This window comes from Camelus ferus, chromosome 29, assembly GCF_009834535.1.
Source record: "Camelus ferus isolate YT-003-E chromosome 29, BCGSAC_Cfer_1.0, whole genome shotgun sequence".
NCBI lineage: Eukaryota > Metazoa > Chordata > Mammalia > Artiodactyla > Camelidae > Camelus > Camelus ferus.
The window spans coordinates 11494679-11517525 of NC_045724.1; the positions used below are offsets into that span (position 1 = coordinate 11494679).

General features: G+C 38.7%; 1 protein-coding gene across 11 annotated transcripts in view; it reads left to right on the forward strand.

The window, feature by feature from the left end:
• Window positions 1–592: 592 nt before the first annotated feature.
• STAU2 (staufen double-stranded RNA binding protein 2) overlaps window positions 593–22847 on the forward strand; it is a 247946-nt gene continuing 225691 nt past the window's right edge. For 3 of the 11 annotated variants that reach the window (XM_032470019.1, XM_032470016.1, XM_032470024.1), the window contains exons 1-2: window positions 1263–1342; window positions 8077–8142. Coding sequence is in view for 3 of the 11 variants with exons in the window: in XM_032470025.1 (XP_032325916.1) it covers window positions 8125–8142 (18 nt within the window). In the remaining 8 variants the exon portion in view is untranslated. Of the gene's footprint in view, window positions 705–1211; window positions 1343–8076; window positions 8143–10672; window positions 10728–22847 lie in introns of those variants that run through there. The other 8 variants (XM_032470014.1, XM_032470017.1, XM_032470025.1 and 5 more) reach the window with 7 other exon arrangements.

Genomic DNA, 22847 nt, shown 5'->3' on the forward strand with positions numbered 1-22847 from the left:
AGTTAGTAAGGGGATAACCAGGCTTGGCTATCTAATTTGAATGCCCTTACTTTAAGAACCACGACGCTATACTGTCTTCCCAGCTGTTTTAGGTGACGCCTGAAATCCCAGGTCTGGTAGACATTTCTCAGGCACAGAACTGATACTGGGAAGGAACCCTGGGAATAATAATGCAAATGGTAAGTTTGTGAAAACAGTAATAAGTCTATTTCTAGACTTACTTATTGCCAAATTATTTATGGTGCCATTTACTAAATGGAGTGTTGTATTTCACTGGGCTTAACTGGGTTGAAGTTACCCGGACATCAGTAACCCACATCAAAACCAGGACGATCAAGAAGTAATTCGAGTTTCTGGCACTCTTGCCTCAACAATCTAGGATCTAGGGCACTGTTGTAAGATGGTCTTCCTTTTTGGTTCGAAGGATTTCTTTCTTACGTGACCAAAGACGATTTTTTTGGTCGAAGAGGATGTTTGGCCACGCTGCGGATATTGGAGAGCAGGTGATTACTGATCACTAGTGTTTTCTGGGCGAGACAGTTGCGCTAACCCCCTCCCCTTCTCCCCCGCCCCCCTCCTCCTCCCAGTCTGGAAAGGTGCAGGATCCGCTAAACCGTGCATCACACAGCGGCGGCCGGAGCAGACGCGGGATGGTCGCACGTCCCCAGCAGAGCAGAGGGGGGCAACGAGAGAGCCTGGGGAAGGTACGGGCGGGGAATCCAGGCGCTACCCGCCGCCAGGAAAAAGCAGAGGGTCATTTGGGCGGGGAAGGCAGTTGCCGAGTGCAGGTTTGGAAGAGGCTGCCCCAGGCCCACCTTCTGCAGCCGAGAGGGCGGGGAGCCGGGCCGGGGACTAGAGGACTGCGGACCCGGCGCAGTTCCTGGGCACTCGCTCGTCCTCCTTCCAAGGCCCCGGGGATCGGCTGTCGCCCGGGGGCCCGGCCTGCCGGCGCCAGCACCGCAGCGCCCGCGGCGCCCGCTGCTGCGGCGGCCTGCCGGCCGCCAGGGGGCGGGAGCGACGCTGCGAACAATGGCCGCGCTCGGCCGCAGGCGGGCGAGAGGAGGAAAGGAGGTAGGGCCGGCGCCGGGCGCGCCGCGCGAGTCCGCGGGGGGCCGGGAGTGCGCGCGCGCGCCGGGAGGGCTGGGGCGCGGGAGCGGCTGCGTCGGCGGGGGCGCGCCGCGCGGGCCCGGGAGGGCGCGGCGGGAGCGCAGGGGAGGCGGGCGGAGGCGGGGGGCGGGGAGCCCGAGGGGTGGAAGCCGGCGGCGGCGGCGGCCGAGCGGGGTCAGTTCTCTGTAGTGTTTGCCAATGTTGGAGCCGTCTGCAAAGTGTCCCTGGCGAGAAGGTAAATACCCTTGTGGGGGGCGTCTGGGAGGCCCCGACTTCCGCTCTGCTGGCGGAGGAGACAGAGGGCGCTGGGGAGCCTTGCAGGTCCGCGGCGCGCGGCGAACCCCGAGAAGAGCGGCCCCTCCGCGGCCTCCCCTCCCCCGCGCCTTCCCTCCCTCCTTGGGCTCTCTCGGGGCGGGAGGGGGAAGGGAGGAGGATGGAGGTGGGCAAGGGAGCCGGGGAGGAGGCAAATGAATTGGGGAGGGGGGGCGTCTGTGGAGGGGGTGGGACGGCACAGGTGTCCGGAGGGGAAGAGCCCCGAGGAGGGCAAGGAGGCCAGCACTAAAGGACTGCGGGGTGGGGGTGGGGGGAGCAGGGACCCAGGAAGGTGGGGTCTTCGGGGCCGGGGTGGAAACGCCGGAAGAGGGGACGGCGGGTGATGCGGCGGTGCGGGAGAGGGAGGCCAAGGGCCGGGGGAGGGTCCCTGCAGAGGGGAGGGGAGAGAAGAGGGGAAGGGAGGGGACATGGAGGGAGGCCTGTCCTTGGAGGGTCTGCGGGAAATGGGCCTGGGGGCGCTGGAGAAGCGGCGGGGCGGGGGCGCGCCGGGGGGTGGTGGTGGCTATTTCTGTATAATGGGCAAGTGATAAAGACGTAACATGCCGAAATGGGGAAGGTAGGTGGGGCCGAGGGGACAAAATATATCCTATGACAGGCAAGTTCTCTCGTGGCTCCTACGAACTACTACCGTGAGGGCTCGGCTTAAAGGGGTAGTTGGCAGTGACCTTGCCGAGGTGAAGGGAGTTGGACGAAGAGACAAAGATCAGTTACGGAATCCACTGGGTGAGGGCAGAGCCTCCAGTCCCTCCGGGAGCGAGCCGGGGACTGTGTGGATTGTGTTCAGGGGGGTGTTCTACAGAGGCTGTAATAGAGGAGACGCTAAGCTGGGATTCTTCTGGAGGGGGGCGGGGATAATGGCCTCGGGGTTCTGGAAGTCCCTGGAAATATGTGCAGAATTTTGCATTTGTGGATAATTTTCTTTGGAAAGGGGCTATACTTGGCAGGAGGCACCATCTCCCTTTCCCAAAAGGTTTAGAACTATTTGGGTAGAGAAAGACCATTCATTCAATTAGGGGAATGTACTAAGGGATTTTAAAGCTTGTGTTTCTTGCAGAAAGGATAGAGGTGATCTTTTAAAGCTATTTCACTGTTAGCTGAAAACCTAATGTTTGACTTCACAATTTTGGTGAACTTTTTCTGAGCATTACTTCTCTTCTGATGCATTTTTATGCTTTAAGAAAGAATAATGAACATTTGAAATCAAAGTTGTAACGGGCAGGCGGGATAATAGTACCCTTGCAGAAAAGATTGTAGCATTGTTCCTGGAGGATGTTTCCTCTTCGTCCTTGCTTGCTTAAGATGATTCACATATACTGTTGTGAATTGAACTGCAGTAGAAAAAAAATCTTGTTTAATAAAACCATCAAAACCAAGACATTCTGCATTTTGATTGTTTTCTCATATGGCAGATTTTTCATTTTTCAGTTTGTCTATATTTTACTGCAAACCAGAGGTAATACATACCACTTGAATTGTAGATTTATTGCATTTTGCAGCAGGCTTGTATTAAATTTGTGAAGGGCTTACGTCAAACAATGTGGTGTCTGTGGATTTTTATTCCTTTAACTCAAGCGACTATTGCCACATTCCATTACATGGCAGTGTAGTTTGAAATTTATTCCTAAGTGATCATTAGTTGGTAGGATATGGTGCAGATTTCCTCACACATCACTAAATTTTTCCTTGAAAACCTGTGTTTTGTATTTCTAAAAGTGTTGCTGTATAATCCAAGTATGTACTGTTAGCGTCAGAGAGACGGCCATGTAATTTTTAAGTTTTAGTTTTTTATTTGGAAATAATTTCAAGTTTACAGAAAAGTGTCAAGAATAAGACTAATACAAAGAATACTCTCGTAACTTTAACTTAGAGTCACCTGTTGCCATTTTACCGGTTTATCATTTGATCTCTCAGTTACACACACATAATTTCTCCTGGTCCATTTGACGGTAAGTTACATATATCATGGCTCTTTACTCCTAAATACTTCAGCATGGAAAACCATATAAATTTCAAATTTTAGCTTACTTGGCTTGCCTGGAATGAAATTCTAGGAAAGAGTAGCTTGGTCTGGTTTTCAGCAAAGAATAAGAATATTAAAAAAAAAAAAATCTGAGGCGGTCATCATAGTTATTAGTATATAAACAATGCAGAAATGAGGCTCAGTGGTTATCCTGAGATTGGGTCAGTTTCTGGGAGACACAGTGGCCAGTATTTTGTTTTGTTTTGTTTTTTAGTTAACCTCCTGTTCTTTTATTCTTCTATTATTCTGTCTCCTTTTTTTTTGTACACTTCGAGCACTGGCTATCTGATCATTTATGTGTACAAATCATAATAAAGAAAAGGGAAAAGTCTGGATGTTGCAAAATTGAATTGTCTTAATATTAGACTAAATAGTAGGAGACATGCAGTGTAATCAAATCATATATAGATATACTTGTGCCTGTTTTAGATACTCAAGGAAATATTAAATGAGTGTCTAGAATCCATAATAATTATAATTTGTATTTGTGTATCATTGATTTTGAATAAATCCTTGAAGTTCTATGTGGGATCCTTGTCATTATGTTGTTCTAAATGTCAAGAGCCCTTTGTTAGAGGAAAAATTTTAAGGCATTGAGTCTTTATTTATGATTTAACATGTAACAGAAAGAAAGGGGCTTTGAACCAGACAAAACTGGGTTTTAATCTTAGCATTGTGACTAGGGGGAAAGTAACCGAACTTATAGATAAATGAGAATAACACCTACATCTCAAAAGTGATGAGGATTAAATCAGCTAATATAAAAATGGCAAAATATGACACCTGGTGTAGAAAACTGGTTATCTGATAAATGTTACTTTCCCTTTTTTTCTGGACTGGTAGTATGTGGGGTTTTTCAGTGGAATGGTTCATGGAGTGAGACTTCTATATTCTTAGAATCTTTCATGGCTCTTAGGAGCTATTTTTTTTATACTAAATTACTTTGTTTTTCTTATATAAAAATAGTTTTTTGGGGGTACCTACTTTTAAAAAGAAATGAAAAACTTTTTTAAAAGACTTTTTAAGGACCCCATGAATTTTTTGCAGTAAAAAGCTTTGAGTTGATATTTAGTTTTGTAGTAGTTTGGAGTCTAAGAATGGAGATAGTAAATGTTTTTGCTTTTCATATTATCAGACAAGACATTTAAGTGAGGATTGCCTGTCAGTGGTGGAATGGGAGCTGACATAAAATTTATAGGTATTTTAATTTAATAATGCCATTTTAGAAAGCAGGATTTAACTGATGAGGATTTTATAGATTTAATTTTGCACAGCTTTCAGTTAATCAGATGAGCAAAATGTAATTCATAATAAAAGCAGCAAATTAATATCAGCCATACATTTCAGATCCATGTGGGACCTTCATGAATGTCAAGTCTTGTCCAGTGCCTTCTCTCCATAAACCGCCCCGCCTGTTTTTATTTAGTAGCTTGGAATCTGGAACTGCATGTCCTAATGTGCCTGACTGGATATCACTGTAGGGCATTTTTGGGACATGTGAATAGGTTTCTCTAAAAGTACTTGGCTGTAATTGGAATGAATTGTAGCTGGACACTTTTTGACAGAAGAGGGAGAGGTGGATTTTCTGAAACCATAGGCAGTATACAATGCTCTGCATTTTATTGCTATGACTTTAATCAGGTTGTTTTAAATATAAGACATTAGGCCTGGTGTGTCTTCAAGAAGAAATGATGTGTTAAAGAGATGTGCCACTGTGGGCGTTCCAAGTTTCCCTTGGTATAGTTGTGAGTTATAATTTTCATATTGATATAAATCTAATATAACTTGTTTGTGAGTAAGAACAAGTTCAGAATGTCATCCAGTTACCTCATAGAGTGTTGTTACAGACATAGTAGTTTCATGTGTTAATTTATACAGATCTTTATTTTATAATTGTGAAGGAAAGGCTTACGGAATATTTAAAATTGTATGGTCAATTTTAGGGGAATAGGAGCTTTCATTTTAGTTTCTTCATAAAACTACCTTTTGTATTTCAGAAGATTAGAACTTAAAAAAATGTACCCCTGTATCTGTGTCTTCTTCTCAGAATCAGCCACCAGTGTTGCCAAACTCTAATACTGAAGAAACACATACAGATCTATAGATAAGATTTGTAACTTTTAGAGGCTTACCTGAAATAAAAACAAAGTGGGATTTCTCAAAATGCTGAACATTTACTGGATTGTGCTAAATTCTAGAAAGTAAGGAATACTAAATCACGGAGATGCTTTTAGTGGTTTATTTACATTTTCACATCCAAATGAATTGATTTCAATTAAAAAATTGTTTGGGTTTGTATCTTTAGTTCTAGGCAGTGTATTTAGTGTATTTTAATACCATTTGACTAATGCTACATGTTTTAATAATTTCATCTTTTGAATAAAATGTTAGTGTTTAAATTTCATAATTTACCACTTTCAAAGTCTAGTATTACTCATTTGCTCATGTTGAACAGGAGGTTGATTTTTTTTTTTTTTTTGGCTTATGTGAATGTATTAAATTAATACCTAAAGCACCATAGGATTATAGAATTTTAGAGTTGAGTGGAACTATCTTATTTGTTGTCACATAACAAATTACCCCAGAAATGAAGAGCTTAAAACAACAAAACGTTTATTTTCTCAGCTTCTGTGGGTTCGAAGTCTGGGTGCAGCTTATCTGGGTGCTGTGGCTCAGGGTCTTCTAGGAGGTTAAGGGTAAGCTGTCTTTGGGGCTGTAGTCTCATCTGAAAGTTCACCTGGGGGAAGAGCTGCTTCTGAGCTCAGTCACGTGACTCGGCAGGATTCAGTTCCTTGGGGATCATTGGACCGAAGGCCTCAGTTCTTTGCCATGTAGGTCTGTCCACCGGGCAGCTCACAGCGTGGCAGCCAGCTTCCCTCAGAGCAAACAAGTGAGAGAACAAGTGCAGGTGACACCCAGGAGGAAATGATGATTTCTTATTTTAACTTTTTTTTTAATGGAGGTACTCGGATTGAACCCAGGTCCTCGTGCATGCTAAACATGTGCTCTACCACTGAGCTATATCCTCTCGCACAATGATGATCCTTTTTATAACCCAGTCTTGGAAATGCTAGCTCATTATTTCTGCTGTATCCTATTTGTTAGAGGCTGTCTGCCACAAGGACTCACATTCTTTTTAAAGATCTGGAAAAAAAAAAAAGGAAAAAAGCAAAAAAAACCCCCCAAACCCCAAAGATATTCAAAGTAATTTACCAATGCTCAAAAGGTAATCTGAATAGCTTGGACTAAAACTCGAATTCACTGGTGTTCATGCCTTGTGCTATTTCTACAGCATGTGATTCTTTTGGGGAATACAAAAAATCGATACAGATGCTGAGGGCAGTATTGTAAGGAATGTATTGAAAACTTTCAGAGTCATTTCAGATTGACCATAGTTTGTCATCTTGAAAAAATGGTAGCCAAATGTGTATATATATATGTATACATATGTGTGTGTATATATATATATATATATATATATATATATATATGTGTGTGTGTGTGTGTGTGTGTATACACACACACACACACACTCACACATATGGTATCTGTGTGTAGAAATGTATCAGGGATCGTTGCTTCCAAGGGGAAGTTCAATATTAACATTTTATAGCATAAACATTTCTACACAACTGACTGGATTTAGTTCTTTTGCTGTTTATCAATACTGTGTTGTTGCTTTTTGGATAATTTTTGAGGGGGGGACTGTACATAATTTATTTTTTATGTAAATTCTTCCCATTACAAAATCTCATGCTTGCTTGATCGATTGATAAATTTGGGTTTTCCTACCCTCCTTTGATACCTAGTTTTAAACTAAGTGTGGAAAAGTTTTGCTACATGAAAAGAAATACACCAATGGTGAGGAGGTCAGACCCAGAAGGAAACAAATCCAGATATAACAATGGAATATGTCAGAATGGCAATTTTCTTTTTGAAAATTTTCTGTAGAATTATAATATGTATACTGTTTTTATAATGATGATAATAAAACCACAAATGGGAAAAATACAGCTAGGTGATCTATGTACTCTTTTCCATTCTCCCTAGGAGAATATGTGTGTGTTATATCTTTAGGCTTAATTTATCTTATAGAGGACGAGAGCAGAGCTGTTTAAAGCCTTACTGAAATAACAGAAGTATATGTTAAATATTAATATACATTATAATTAATATTAATTAAATATTAGTGTATATATTAATGCAATATATTAAATATGTGAAACTTTTAGATTGTTTAACCAGCTTCACTTTTGCTGAAGGTATCTTAGAACTCTAGAACCAGAGGGGACTTCGTTCAGCCTGGATCTGCACTGTCTAGTATGGTGGTCATCAACCACATGTGGTTATTTGAGTTTAAATAACATTAAAGAAAATTTAAAATCTACTTTCTCAGTTGTTTTAAGCACACATTTCAAGTGCTCAGTAGCCACAGGTGGCTAGTGGCTGTCAGATTGGACAGCAAAGATAGAGAGCATGTTTATCATCTTAGGAAGCTCTGTGCTGGTGTAGATGTCCATTTTCTATTTGATTTTGGTCATGGGCATGTGTTTAAAGTGCTGATCACTGAGATCACCAACTAAGTTGAACTTTATTTCTTCATTTTCATTTTCTAGTTTTTGGAGCCGTGAGGGATACAGCAGTTTGGTCACTATTGTTTTAACATGCTTCAGATAAATCAGGTGAGTTTGTGTTAAGGCATGCCACACTTACATGGTGCTTGGGCCATCCGTCATGGATTTTAACTCAGCTTTTCTATAACCATAACCTGACTACCACTTGACAGAGCAATTACATACTATATATTCATCATAGAAAGACCGCAGGGCAGGTTGAGTAAGCGTTATAGTGATAGTCCTGAAAGTTGATAACTTTTGAGCGTACAGAGCAGGAGGTCTGTTCTTTTTGATGTCACATCCCTCCAGGACTTGTTGATGTGCTCAGAATGCTTACAGTCATGATCTGACTTCGGCAGGTGGCAGTTCTGCAGACTGAAAGTGTTTCTAGTGACAAATCTTTTGAAGTAGCTGTATCAGTGTGTTAAAAAAAGATTCTTTTTTCTAGGGCACTGGAAAAGGCTAGAAGGAGGTGCTCTGCTAAATAAACTGTAGCATTTAATGCCCTAGACTCACTGAAAGAAATACTTTCTCTTAGGTCTTGGCATTTCTCCAATGACTTCATACCTTTAATCTTATCCTTTCTGAACAAGAAGGGCATTGTATCATAACTGTAATGTTAGAAAATACTTTGTTTCATTTCACATGTGCAAATCAAGAGAGAAGTAATGAGATTGCAAGAAGTAATTAATTTTTTGTGATTTGAAGAAATAATGACCACCACACCCACCCCTCGCCCATCCATCTCACCTTGCCTAAGAGATCTCCAGTTCCTCTGTGTCACATACCATCTCGAAGCCACTGACTTCTAAGTTTATACCTAGTCTGGGCTTCTTTTCTGAGCTCCAGACTCAAGTAGCAGTTACCAACTTGATCTCTTAACGTCACAGGATCTCAAACTTAATGTGTGCCCAGGAAACAATTTAAATGCTTCAGTCAAACTAGACTCTTTCAGGTCTTAGAATGAGCAGGTTCGTTCCAGCTGCAGGGTCTTTGCACAGACTACCTCTCCCTGGACCTCTCCTCCCTTCCTCTGTGCTTGGCTCCCTGGACTCCCAGGTGTAGGAGTTGCTCTCATAGCACCCTGCCCTTTTATTTAGTGACATCCTGGCATTTGAAGTTCTGTTCAACTGTGTAAATATTTTACATCTGTCTTCCTTGTTAGATGTGCTTCGCGAAGGCAGTCACTTTGCTTGTTTACTCCTGTATCCCCAGGTCCTAGAATAGTTCTTGTTATATATGGTTTTCATGTGTTTGCTGAACAAGTAGATGAATGATGCCAGGGTTGTCACTAAAGCAAGGAGATCTCTGTTTTTGTTGACAATAACCATGTGATTGCATTGTTAGTTTTGGTATCATATGATGTTGCTTTACACAAATGCCACTAGTGTAAAATCTCTCCCTTATACAAAGTTGTTCTTCAGTTTTCTCCTTGGACTAGACAGTTTTCTTGTGCAGCAGATATTGCTTCCATCAAAGATGTTACTAACACAGGATAAAAGGAATCATACTGTGCTTGGTGCTTCCTGTGCCTTCACGGCTGCTGTCAGGTCCCACTGGCTGCGTTGATGCAGCTTGATGAGTCATGACGTTCAAACTGTGCTGTAGTTCCCCCTAAGTGACTGTGCAGACACCTGCCCTTAATTATACGGGTGCAATTAGAATAATTTGTTTCCTATTCTACCATAGACAGATGGAAGTGATCATTCATTTTATGCCAGTCAACATCATTGAAAATTACGGTTTATAAGTCAGTCCTAATGAGGATTTGCTGACTGTGCTACTGGTCACGTTGAACCAGGCATTGAAAACAACTCCTGGGTGACGTTCTGCATGGCCATAGGCAGTTCCCTGGGCTTTGGCTGGCATTGTCCACAGTCTCTGGAGATACGCATGCTTTGCTCATACAGATATGTATTCCTTGACTCACTTCAGGACCCTCACTTGTTATTGACTAAGTTTTATCCCCCAAAATGTTCAAGTCTGAGGGGGAAAGTTAAGCTAATTTGGAATAGTGGAAGTTGTGGAGATGACCTTCTCTTCATCCAGACCTTAAGTCACATTGAATTCTTAAACTTATGAGTGGCTTTTATGTTTTATTATTTTCATGGTGGCTGCTCTCCCATTAGAGAGAGGGCTCTCAGGATAAATGTGGAAAGGCATGAAAAGGCGATTGAAGCTGACACTGATCTTGACATATTTGAGATTTTTACTGTGTGATTTTTAACACCGCCTGTAGGATTAGTGCTAAATTTTTATTTGGGAGGTCTTTTGTTTTCTTAAAATGTCTGCATAGTACTAGCAGATTCTCCCAGATATGTTCCTAGAACTAATTAAAGACTAGGCTATTGAACACTAAGTTACTTATATTTTATTTGATATTAATTCTGCTGACATTATTATTATTAGGGAACATGGGGATGTTCCATGTTCTGTTATGATAATGGCACTTCCACCTTTAAATTGTGCACCTCATTTTTACTTTTGCCTTTTAAGAATGTGTGTTGTTATCCGTGTGCAACTCATGTAGAAAAATTAGGTGGTATAGATAAGTAAAAGGGAAAAAATCGCAAGTAATTCCACTATTCTTTTACAGAAATAATCACTGCTAACATTTTGGGGTGTATACTTCTAGATTTTTTTCTATACAGGTATGTTTTTATGTGAATATATGTTATTTAAAAAAACTGGGATTATGTAATACAGAATATTCTGAAGTGACTTAATAATAATCCATAGTTTGGAAGCACTAAAATTTATTTAATCAAATACTTATTGTTGGACAGATTTCCTATCATAGTGCCACAGTGAGTATTTTTTTTTTTTTTGCATATATCTGTGTTCCTTTGTCCATTATTTTCTTGCAATTAATTATTAGAAATGGAAATACTAGTCAAAGGGGTATGCAGATTTTAAAGATATTTGATGCATAAATACCAAAAATACAGAATTTTATCTGTTGAAAGTTTGTTAGAATGTTTTTCCCCGTATTTCCTTGGCAAATTTTCAGTCTTTTTCAATCTGTCTGACAAAAAGTGATGTTTTAATTTTCATTTCTGTGGTTTGCTTATATTTGTTCTTTTGTGTTTTGTCTTTTGTGAATTGCTTGTATGTGTCCCCTAGCATCTTTACCTTTTTATTTGTAAATAAAATTCTTTGGATTTTGAGAAAATTCCTTTGAGAATTTTCTGAGCTACTGTTTATAATCATTACTTTATATTTTTTTCATTCATTATTCAAAAAATAAATGATGATGTCCTGTGTTTCCAGGGCACCATACTAAGTAAGATTTTTGTGTATTTTGGACCTTTCTCCCTGATGATTAATTTATAAGCCCTTGGGGAAAGGAAACCCGTTTTAACATGAAGCTGTAGCAAATATAAATTAAGAAGGCACATGTGCTATGAAATAATATTTTACAATTAGTGACTGAAATAGGGCGAATTTGGGGGGGTTAGTTAGTGATGCAGACTTGACAGGGCAGTGTGTCCTATGGGGTTGGGGAATCTATGTCAGGCCGCATTGGGAGAGCCCAGCAGCAGGGGATTAACAGAGGCCTAAGTAGTCTGGTGGTTCCTTTTAAAGACGTTTGGTAGTAGCTGTCAGGAACATGGAAGCTAAGGGGAAGCTTTAAGGCCTGACTCAAGGGGAATGGGAGAATGAGGAGGACAAACTGAATTTCAGTGCCAGGAGAGTGGAGAACCCTGTAGGGCAAGAGGGAGCCAGGTGTTATAGAGAAAGAATAAAGTTGTATCAAGGTGTACGGTGAAGTGTAAAGCCAGGGTTGATCATCAAGAAACAAAAGGCCTAGCATTTAAGGGATAACGGTACCTGTCTCACAGGTTTGTTGCGAGGAGTCATTGAGATGACAGAGGCCACGTGCTTGGCATTGGCCCTGGTATTCTTGCTACTCTGTTAGTGTTACTGGGACTGGAGGTGTTGCTGTTGCTACTTTGGAGATTGATGAGACAGGAGGGCAGACATTTAGGTTGGTCACTGAAGTAGTTGTTAGTGGAAGTGAAGCACTTGGACATTTTTCAAACCCAGGTGAGCTGCAGGTGCTCTCCTTTTCTTCTGTAGGCACCAGAACTCTAGCCTTTTTTCTTAAAAGCTGCTACTACTTACGTTTACTTGTTTTTTCTCCAAGTCTGGCTTTGGGGTAGGATCTACAATTTGCCTTTCTCACTTGAAGTCATAGGATGCAGGCTACAGTGATAGGATTAAAAATGCAGGAAACATAAGAGAGTTAAAATGTATACAGACACTTTGGCTTTCTGCCATGCTGGCATAACAAGATTTATCCTGTGGGTAGCCAGCTTCCAAGGTGGCTCCCAGTGATCCATGCCCCCTGGTATTTACACCGTTGTGTAATCCTCCCACACATTTGTGTGTGTGGCCAGTAGAGTATGGTAGAGGTGATGGATCATTTCCAAGGATCAGTTTTAAAAGACATTGTGGCTTCTGCATCCTCCTCTCTCTCCCTCTGTGCCACCCCACACTGCTCACTCTGAGAGTAGCTGGCTGCCGTGTTGTGAACAGCCCTATGGAGAGGCCCACATGGTGAGAAATGGAGGCTCCTGCCAACAGCTAACAAGGAACCGAGGCCTTTAGCCAACAGTGTGTGACTGAGCCTTCGTGGAAGCAGATCTCTCAGCCCTTGTCTGGCTTCCAGCCTCAGACTACTGGCCCACTGACATCCTGACTGCGCCCCCGTGAGAAATTCTGAGCTAGAACCACCCAGCCAAGCTGCTCCTTGATTGCTGAACCTCAGAAACTATGAAAAAAATAAATCCTTGTTTTTTCAAAGTCACTAAGTTGGGGGTAATTTGTTATGCAGCACTAATAAACCCTTTCTCCTTAAATAACTTGCGAACATCTAGACATGTGACCAATGGCTTTTAGACATTGGGTGACAGGTGGCACCAGACTGTGGTCCCTGAGACAATGGAAACAAATGAGGTAAGCCGCCCTTCTGTTGCACCAGTTTATAGTAGAGACTAGACTGTTCACAGGCCACAGTGAGAGGAGGAGGAATCAAAACAGATCCCAGTTTTGATGGGACTAGGAAACAAAGATCAGCATTTGGGAAGGCCAAGGTGGTTAGAACTGTAGTGCAGAGCACCAGAGAGAAGGGAACTGTGGGGGAGAGTGGCCACAGAGGATTATCTTCTTGAATATTTTGCTGAGTCTGATCTGTAGATGCATAACAGGACCTATGCAAAGCCAGGGAAAGAACTACTGGAAAGCAGTAAGAAAATTTCTCGGGCTCACAAAGGCTGGGAATAGTTTGTGTCTCTGCTATCTGCAGTGTAGGGACCTGGCAATACATGGGGCATTGCAGTCTCCAGAAGGCCCCAAGTGATCCCAAGTACTTTAACGTGCACCAGAACAAAGTCCAAAAGTATATTGAGGAACAGTTCAGAGTGCAACAATGTAAAATTCATGATGTTTGTAATCCAGTCCAAAATTAAAATGCTTACCTCATCTTGAATAAGGAATCGAGCATCTAGACAGAAGATCAGTAAGGAAACAGAGGACTTGAACACCACTATAAACTAATTAGACCTAACAGATATATACAGAACACCCAGCAACAGCAGAATACACATTTTTTTTCAAGTGTACATGAAACATTCTCCAGGAATAGACCATATATTGGGCCACAAAACAAGTCTCAATACATTTTAAAAGATTGAAATCATACAATGTAGCTTCTTTGGTCACAGTGGAATGAAGCTAGAAATCAATGACAGAAAGAATACTGAAAAACTCACAAATAAGTGGAAATTAAAAACACATTCTTAAATAACCAACAACTCAAAGAAGAAATCACAGGGGAAATTAGAAAATAATTAGAGACAAATGAAAATGAAAACACAATATACTGTAACTATGGGATGTAGTGAAAGCAGTGCTCAGAGGGAAATTTATAGCAGTAAACCTACAATTAGAAAAGAGGGAAGATCTCAAACAAATAGCCTGACTTTTACCTTAAGGAAACTAGAAAAAGAGGAGCAAATTAAACCCAAAGTTAGCCAAAGAAAGAAAATCAGAAAGATTAAAGTGGAAGTAAGCAAAATAGAGAATGGGAAACAATATAGGGAATCAGTAAAACCAAAAGTTGATTCTTTGAAAAGATCAACAAAATTGATAAACCTTTAGCTAGACTGACAAAGAAAAAGAGCAAAGACGCATATAACTAAAATCAGAAATGTAAGTGGGGACATTACCATTAACCTTAAAGAAATGAAAAGGATTATAAGAGGGTACTGTGAGCAATTGTATGCCAACAGATTGGATAACCTACACGAAATGGACAAATTTCTAGAAACACAGATTACCAAAACTGACTCAAAAAAACAGAAAATAGGAACAGACCTATAAGAAGTAAAAATGGATTGAATCAGTAATTAAAAAAAAAAAATCCCTCCCAAAGAAAAATCCAGGACTGGATGGCTTCACTGATGAATTTTTACAAAACATTTAAAGAGGAGTTAACACCATTCCTTCTCAAACTCTTCCAAAACATAAGAGAGGAGGGAATACTTCCTAACTTATTCTGTGAGGCCAGTATTACCCTGATAATAAAGCTAAACAAAGACACCAGAAGAAAAAGCAAAAAAAAAAAAAACAAAAAAAAAACCAAAAACAAAAAACTACACATCAATATTTCTTGTGAATATAGATGCAAAAAACTTCAACAGAATACTGACAAGGTGAATCCAACAATATGTTTAAAGGATTGTACACCTTGACCAAGTGCAGTTTATTCCAGGAATGCAAGAGTGGTTCAACATAGGAAAGTCAATCAGTGTAATCCACCACATTAATAGAACGAAGGAAAAAAATCCACCTGATCACCTCAGTTTTTACAGAAAGCATTTGACAAAATCCAACACCTGTTCATAATAGAAACACTCAAAAACGAGGAATAGAAAGGAACTTCAACATGATAAAAGGCATTTATGGAGAACTCACAGCTAACATCCAACTCAATGGCGAAAGACTAAAAGCTTTCTCTTTATGTTCATGGACAAGAAAAGGATGCCTATTCTCAATACTGCTATTCCACATTGTACTGGAAGTTATAGCCAGAGCAGTCAGGCAAGAAAAAGAAATAAGATATATCCAGATTGGGAAGGAAGAAGTAAAAATATTTCTCTTTGCAGATGACATGCTACCTTATATTTGGAAAATCCCAAAGAATCTACAGAAAAACCCAAATAGAGCTAATAAACATATTCAGAAGTGTTGTAAGTACAAGATCAACACACAAAATACAATAGTGTTTTTGTAAACCAGCAGTGTACAATCCAAAAAGGAAATTAAGAAAACAGTTCCATTTATAATAGCATCCAGAAGCATACAGGAATTAAAATACTTGTACTCTGAAAACTATACAACATTGTTGAAAGAAATTAAAGACAACCTGAAAAAATGGAAAAATGTTTTGTATTTATGGATTGGAAGACTTAGTATTGTTAATTTGGGAATACTATGCAAAGCAACATATGGATTCAGGTGATGTCTGTTAAAATTCCAGTGACCTTTTTTGCAGAACTGGCAAAACTGATCTTTAGCTTCTTAGGGAATTGCAGTGGACCCAAATAGCCAGAACAATCCTAAAAGAGAACAGAGTTGGAGGGCTCATGTGTAAAACTACAGTAATTGAAACAGTGTGGCACTGGCATAAGGATAAAGGTACAGATCAGTAGAAAAGAATTGAGAGGCTAGAAATAAACTATAGACAACTGACTTTGGAAAGATTGCCAAGATCATTCAATGCAGGAAAGAATAATCTTTTCAACAAATAGTTCTGGGACAATTGGATATCCAATTGCAAAAGAATAAACTTGGATCCCTACTTCACACCACATATAAAAATTAGGTCAAAGTGGATCAATAACCTAAATATAAGAACTAAAACTCTTATAACTCAACAAGAAGAAGATAACCCAACTAAAAACAAGAAAAGGACTTGAATAGACAGTTTTCCAAAGATGTACAAATGGCCAACATGCACATGAACAAATGCTCAACCTCATCAGTGATTGTGGAAATGCAAAGGAAAACCAGAATGAGTGCCACTTCATGCTCACTAGGGTGGCTAGAATGAAACAGTAGCAAGTGTTGGTGAGGATGTGAAGAAACCGGAACACTTGGTGGGAATGCAAAGCGTTTCAGCTTCTGTGGAAAACTGTGGCAGTTCTTTAAAAAGTTAAACAGAATTACCATACAATTCCACTGCTAGATGTATACCAAATAGAATTGAAAATGTACTCAAATGTATGTACACACATGTTCAGAGTAACACCTTTATAATAGCCAAATGGTGGAAGCAGCCCAGATGTCTGTAGAAGGATGAATGGGTAAACAAACTGGCATATGCATGCCATCGGATATTATTCAGCTGTAAAAAAAAAATGATGTACTGGTACATGATACAGTATGGTGAACCTCAAAAACATTTTGCTAAGTGAAAGAAGTCAGACGTGGGATCATGTATTGTATGATTCCATCTGTGTGAAATATCCAGAATAAATAAATTTATAGAGACAGAACATAGCTTGGTGGTTGCCAGGTCCTGGGAGAAAGGAGAAAAGAGGAGTGATGGCCTAGTGAGTACAGAGTTAATTTGGTGTGATAACAATGTTTCGGAACTAGGTAGAGGTGGTAGGTGCACAGCACTGCGAATATACTAAATGCCACCGGTATCTTCACTTTGAAATGGTTCATTTGGTGTTATGTCAATTACACTTCAATAAAAAAATAAAATATTTACAAAGAAACGTGAGAATATGATCCATAACAAGGATAAACAAATCAATCAATAGAGACCCAGAAGTGACTAAGATGATTGATTTAGCAGACAAAGCTATGAAAAGAGTTGCTATTAATATGCCGTCAATGTTCAGGAAGGTAAAGGAAAACAGGAAAATGTTGAGGACAGAAATAAAAGATAAAAATATATGTTTAAATGCAAGTTCTAGAGATGAGTGCAATATCTGCAATTAAAAAGTACTGGATGATTATAAATCAATAAAAAATGTTAAAAAAAAAAGAAAAAAAAAGTACTGGATGGAATTAATAGATAAGACTGTAGAAGAAAAGACAAGTGATTTTAAATATGTAGGAAGAGCAACTATCCAAAATGAAGCACAGAGTGAAAAGTATAAAAAAAATGAGCAGAACATCTGTGGCCTGTTGGATAATATTCATGTAGTCTAAGATAAATTAATTAGATTCTCAGGAGAAGAGAGGAAAGTGGAAAATATTAGAACAAATAATGACCAAAATTTTTCTATGTTAATTGAAAACTGTAAACCCCATGGACCTGTAAAGCCCAATGAATCTAATTTGAGGGAAACATTAAAAAATCACACCAAGGCACATCATAATCAAATGGCTGAAAATCAGTGATAGCGAAAGGAAATCTTAAAAGCAATCAGAGGAAAAAAGAAATTACGAACACAGACCTAGAGATAAGAATGACAGTTTTTGTTGGAAACTGCAAGCCAGAAAAGAGTGGAGTGACGTCTTTAAGACACGGAATGAAAAATACTTGTCAACTTTAAATTCTATTCTCACTGAAAGTGCTTTTCAAAAAGAAGTGACTTGTTGTTTCCTTTAATTTTTAAATTTTTAAATTGTGGTAAAATATATGTAACATAAAATCGACCATTTTAACCATTTTTAAGTATATGGTTGCATTTGGTACATGAAGTGTGTTCTGCAACCATCGCCATCATCCATCTGCAGAATTTTTTGATATTCTCAAACTGAAACTCTGTGCCCATTAAAACACTAGCTTCCCATTCGCCAATCCACCAGCCCCTGCCCACCACCACTCTACTTTCTGTCTCTATGAATTTGACTATTCTAGATTTCTCATATAAGTGGAATTGTACAATTTGTGTCCTTTTGTGACTGGCTTACTTTACTTAGCATAATGTCTTCAGAGTTCATCCATGCTATTGCATGTGTCAGAATTTCCCTTTTAAGGCTGAATAATATTCCATTTTATGTATATACCACATTTTGTTTATCCATTCATCCATGGATAGACACTTGGGTTGCTTCCACCTTATGACTGTTGTGAATAATGCTGCAGTGAACATGGGTGTATACATACCTGGTTAGGTCCCTGCTTTCAGTTATGCTGGGTGTATATCCAGAAGTGAAATTGCTGGGTCCTGTGGTAATTCTGTGTTTCATTAGGTTTTCCATAGTGGCTGTACCGCTTCACATTCCCACTATTAATGAACGAGGGCTCTACGTTCCCACATCCTCACCGATACTTTGTCCCTCTCCTTTTCTTTCTTTCCTTCTTTTTTTTGCTAATGGCCATCCTTATAGGTCAGAAGTGGTATCTCATTGTAGTTTTCATTTGCATGTCTCTGATATTAGTGATGTTTAGTATCTTTTCATAAGCTTGTTGGGTATTTTTTTTTGTTGTTGGGATCATAATTAGGTTTATTTATTTTTTTAATGGAGGTACGAGGGATTGAAGCCGAGATCTTGTGCAAGCTAAGCACACACTCTATACCCTCTCCCCTGCCCCCTCGTTGGTTATTTGTATACCATTATTGGAGAAATGTCTATTCAAATTCCTTGCTCAGCATTCCTCCCCTACAAGAAAAATTTTAAAGTATGTCCTTCAAGCAGCAGGAAAATGAAAAAGATGAAGAAAGGGAAAAGCAGAAATGGTAATTACTTGGGTAAATGTGTAAGATTCTTTTTATTAGTTTAATCTTTTTACAAGGTAATTGACCATTTAAAACAAAAATGTTAAGAGATTGTATGGTTTATAACATATATAAAAGTACAGTGCATAATAGCTTGAAGGTTCAAGGAAAAATGGAAGGATATTAAAGATTTTAATGCTCTATGTTAGGTGGTATAATATAAAGGTAGACTGTAATAAGATAAAGATATATATTATAAACTTTAAAGCAATGAGTAAAATAGCAAACAGTTATAACTAATAAGCTAAAAAGATTAGATAGAATTGAATATACAAAATAATTAATTCAACAGAAGCCATGAAAAGATGAAGAAGGGAACAAAGACCAGATGGGAAAAACATAAAACAAATTGCAAGATGATAGACTCAAACCTAAAGATATGTATAATCACATTAAATGTAAATAGTCTGGTGTTTGCTTCAGTAGCACATATACTAAAATTGGATAATACAGAGAAGATGTATGAAGGTACATGTAAATTTGAGATACGTTTTATGTTTTTTAAAAAGTAAATAGTCTGAACACCCCAACTTAAAGGCTCGGATTGGATAAAAAAGCAAGATCCAACCATATACTTGCCTGTAAGAAACACTAACTAGAAACATAAATAGGTTAAGAGTGAAAGAATGGAAGAACACATACTGACTTAGCAGAAAGAAACTTGGAGTGATTTTATTAACATCAAGGTAGATTTCAGAGCAAGGAGCATTACGGGAGATAAAGAAGATCATTTCATAACAATAAAGGGATCAGTTAATTAAGAGGACATACCGATGCTAAATGTTTATGCACATAATAATAAAGCTTCAAAACAAATGAAGCAAAAACTAATAGAAATACAAGGAAACATTCACAATTTTAGTCACATTTCAGTAACCCCTCTTTATAATTGATATAACAAAAGGGCAGAAAATTACAAAGATATAGTTGACTTGAATAACATGGTCAACCAACTTGACCTGGCTGCATTTACGGAATGCTCTGCTCAAGAAGATCAGACTTACTTATCTTGGATCCCTAGTATGTGTACAGTGCTTGGCATATAGTAGGCATACTAAATTGGAGTAAATACACTAATAAAGCAACAGAAACACCATTTAAAAAATCAGAATACACATTTGTTCATAAGTCCACACATAGTATTTACTAAGATAGACTATATTCTGGCCATAAAACAAGTCTCAGTAAATTCAAAAGGATTCAGCTCATAAAAAGAATCTTCTCAGATCACAGTGGAATTAGAAATGATTAATAGAAAGACTGTTGGAAAAATCCCCAAATATTTGGAGACTAGATAGCATGCTTATAAGTAATCCATGACTGAAAGAAGAAATCAAAAGGGAAGTTATAAAGTATTTTAAACTGAGTAAGAACAGAAACAGTGTAATAGAAGATGCCGCTAAAACAATACTTAGTGGGAGTTCTATAGTTCTAATTGTATTAAAAAAGAAGAAAGATCTCAGATTATTTTGGCTTCTACTTTAATAATGTAGAAAAAAAAGAGCAAATTAATCCCTAAGGAAGCAGAAGAAAATAAGAGATAATCTGAATAGCCCTATGTGTATTAAAGAAATTGAAACTATAGTTAAAAAAATCTTTTCCCAAAGAAAACTCTGGGTCCAGGCAGTTTCACTGTGAATTGTACTAAATACTATAGCAAGAAATAATATCAATTCTGCATAAACTTTTCAAAAATATTTGAAGTGGAGGGAATGTTTTCCAAAGACTTTGGTGCCAGCCTTACTGGGATACCAGAACCAGACAAAGACATTGCAAGGAAACTGCAGAACAATACTGCTCACAAACATAGGTGTAAAAAATCTAAACAAAATTTTAGCAAGTCAAATTCAACAATATATTAAAAGAATAATATGTCCTGACCGTATGGAGCTTATTCCAGGAATGCAAGTTTGGTTTAACATTCAAAAAGTCAGTTAATATAATTTACCACATTAACAAACTAAACAGGAAAAAGCACACAGTCATCTCAATAGATGCGGGATCATTTGTCCAGTAACCATTCCTGGTTTAAAAAAAAAGGCTTCAGTAAACAACGACTAGAAGTGAACTTCCCCAATATGAAAATGGGTGTCCATGACGTACTTTATTTGCTGATGTTGTTCTTGTTTGGTGGAAGGATTGAACACTTATCCCCTAAAATCACAAACAAGTTAGAGATGTCTGCTTTCACCAGTCCTGCTTTCATTGTCCTGGAGGTTGTAGCCAGTGCGGTCAAGCAAGAAAAGGAAATAAAATGGTATTCACATTGCAAAAGAAGAAATAAAATTGTCCTAATTCACAGATGACCTGGTTTTCTATGTAGAAAACCTGATAGACTCGTACTAGACCTAATGAATAAGTGTAGTATAGTAGAAGGATACAGGGTCAGTATTTCTATACACTAGCAAGGAACAATCTGAACAGAAATACCATTTACAGTAGTCTCAAAAATATGAAATGCTTATAGATAAATCTAACAAATGTGTTAAAGAATACCGAGAACTATAAAATACTATTGAAATTAAAGGATACCTAAATAAGTTGAGAGATCCATTTGATCATCATTATTCCTGGATTCTGTATTTGTGAATTGGCCTACTATTTGCTAAAATTTATTTGTAACCCCAAATATAACTTGCAGCGCTGTTGTGGTCATTCACTGACACATGCAGAGTGCTGAAAAATTTGAGTTGCCCTGTGCACACAGTGTAAACTGAGGCTGAACGAGATGTCACTCTGCTTTCTTGTTTTAGCTCTCCTGCTATAAGCAAGTGTCCTTTTCCCTGTCTGTTTACTGCTGCATTTTTTGTGCTTTTTGTTGGTGATTTAACTATTTTAAATGGCCCCCAAGCATAGTACTGAAGTGCTTTGTAGTGTCCCTAAGCACAGGAGGGCTGTGATATGCCTTATGGAGAAGATATGTGTGTTTAGGTAAACTTCATTTAGACAGGAGTTACTGTTGGCTGTGAGTTTGGTATTTGTGATTGAACAGTGTGTATTAAGTAAGGGATCTTTAGCCAGAAACACACATAAAACGAGGTTATTTATTGTTTGACTGATAAACATATTATGACTAGAGGCTTGCAAGATTTCCCTTGTATTTCCCAGAAGCAATGATTAGTGTTTGATAATTCACTGATTGTGGCAGCATCGTAGGGCATGGCTAACATCAAGATAACATCATCTCAATAATGAGGAATGACTTCATGTCCGTATATGGGTTGGAAGCCTCAACTTTGTTAAAATGTTGGTTTTCATCAAATTATAGATCCAGGGGAATTCTACTCTAATCCTTGAAGGCATTTTTGCCTAAAATAAATTCATATGGAATTGCAGGAGCTTAAAATAGCCAAAACAACTTTGGAAAAGAACAATGTTGGGGAGCCAGCACTACCTAATTTCAAGAATTATTATAAAGCTACAGTAAAAACAGCATTAACATTAAAAAAGACAAATAGATCAATGAAGCAGAACAGGTAGTTCAAAGGGGAAGGTATAGCTCAGTGGTAGAGTGAGTACTTAGCATGCATGAGGTCTTGGGTTCAATCCCCAGTAACTCCATTAAAAAAATAAATAAACCAAATTACCTCCCCCCGCAAAACCCACAAAAAACTAACAGAATAGGTAGTCCAGAAATAAACCTACTTATATACAGATAACTGATTTTTGACAAAGCCTTAAAAGTAGTACAGGTGGAAAAAATACAGCCTTTTTCACTGACAGTACTTGAACATTGGATATCGATATACAGCAATGAAATTGAGTCCATACCTTGCACCATATACAAAAATTAATTGAAAGTGGTTCAGAGACCACTTTGGTACTTAAAGCTTCTAGAATAAAACATAGGAGAAAATCTTTAAGACCTCAGCTAGGTAATGATTTCTTAGATACAACACCGAAAACACAATCTGTAAATGAAAAAATGGATAAATTAGACATTATTAAAATTAAAACCTGCTCTTCAAAAGACACTGGTAAGAGAATGAAAAGAGACGCCAGATACTGGGAGAAAATTTTTGCCAA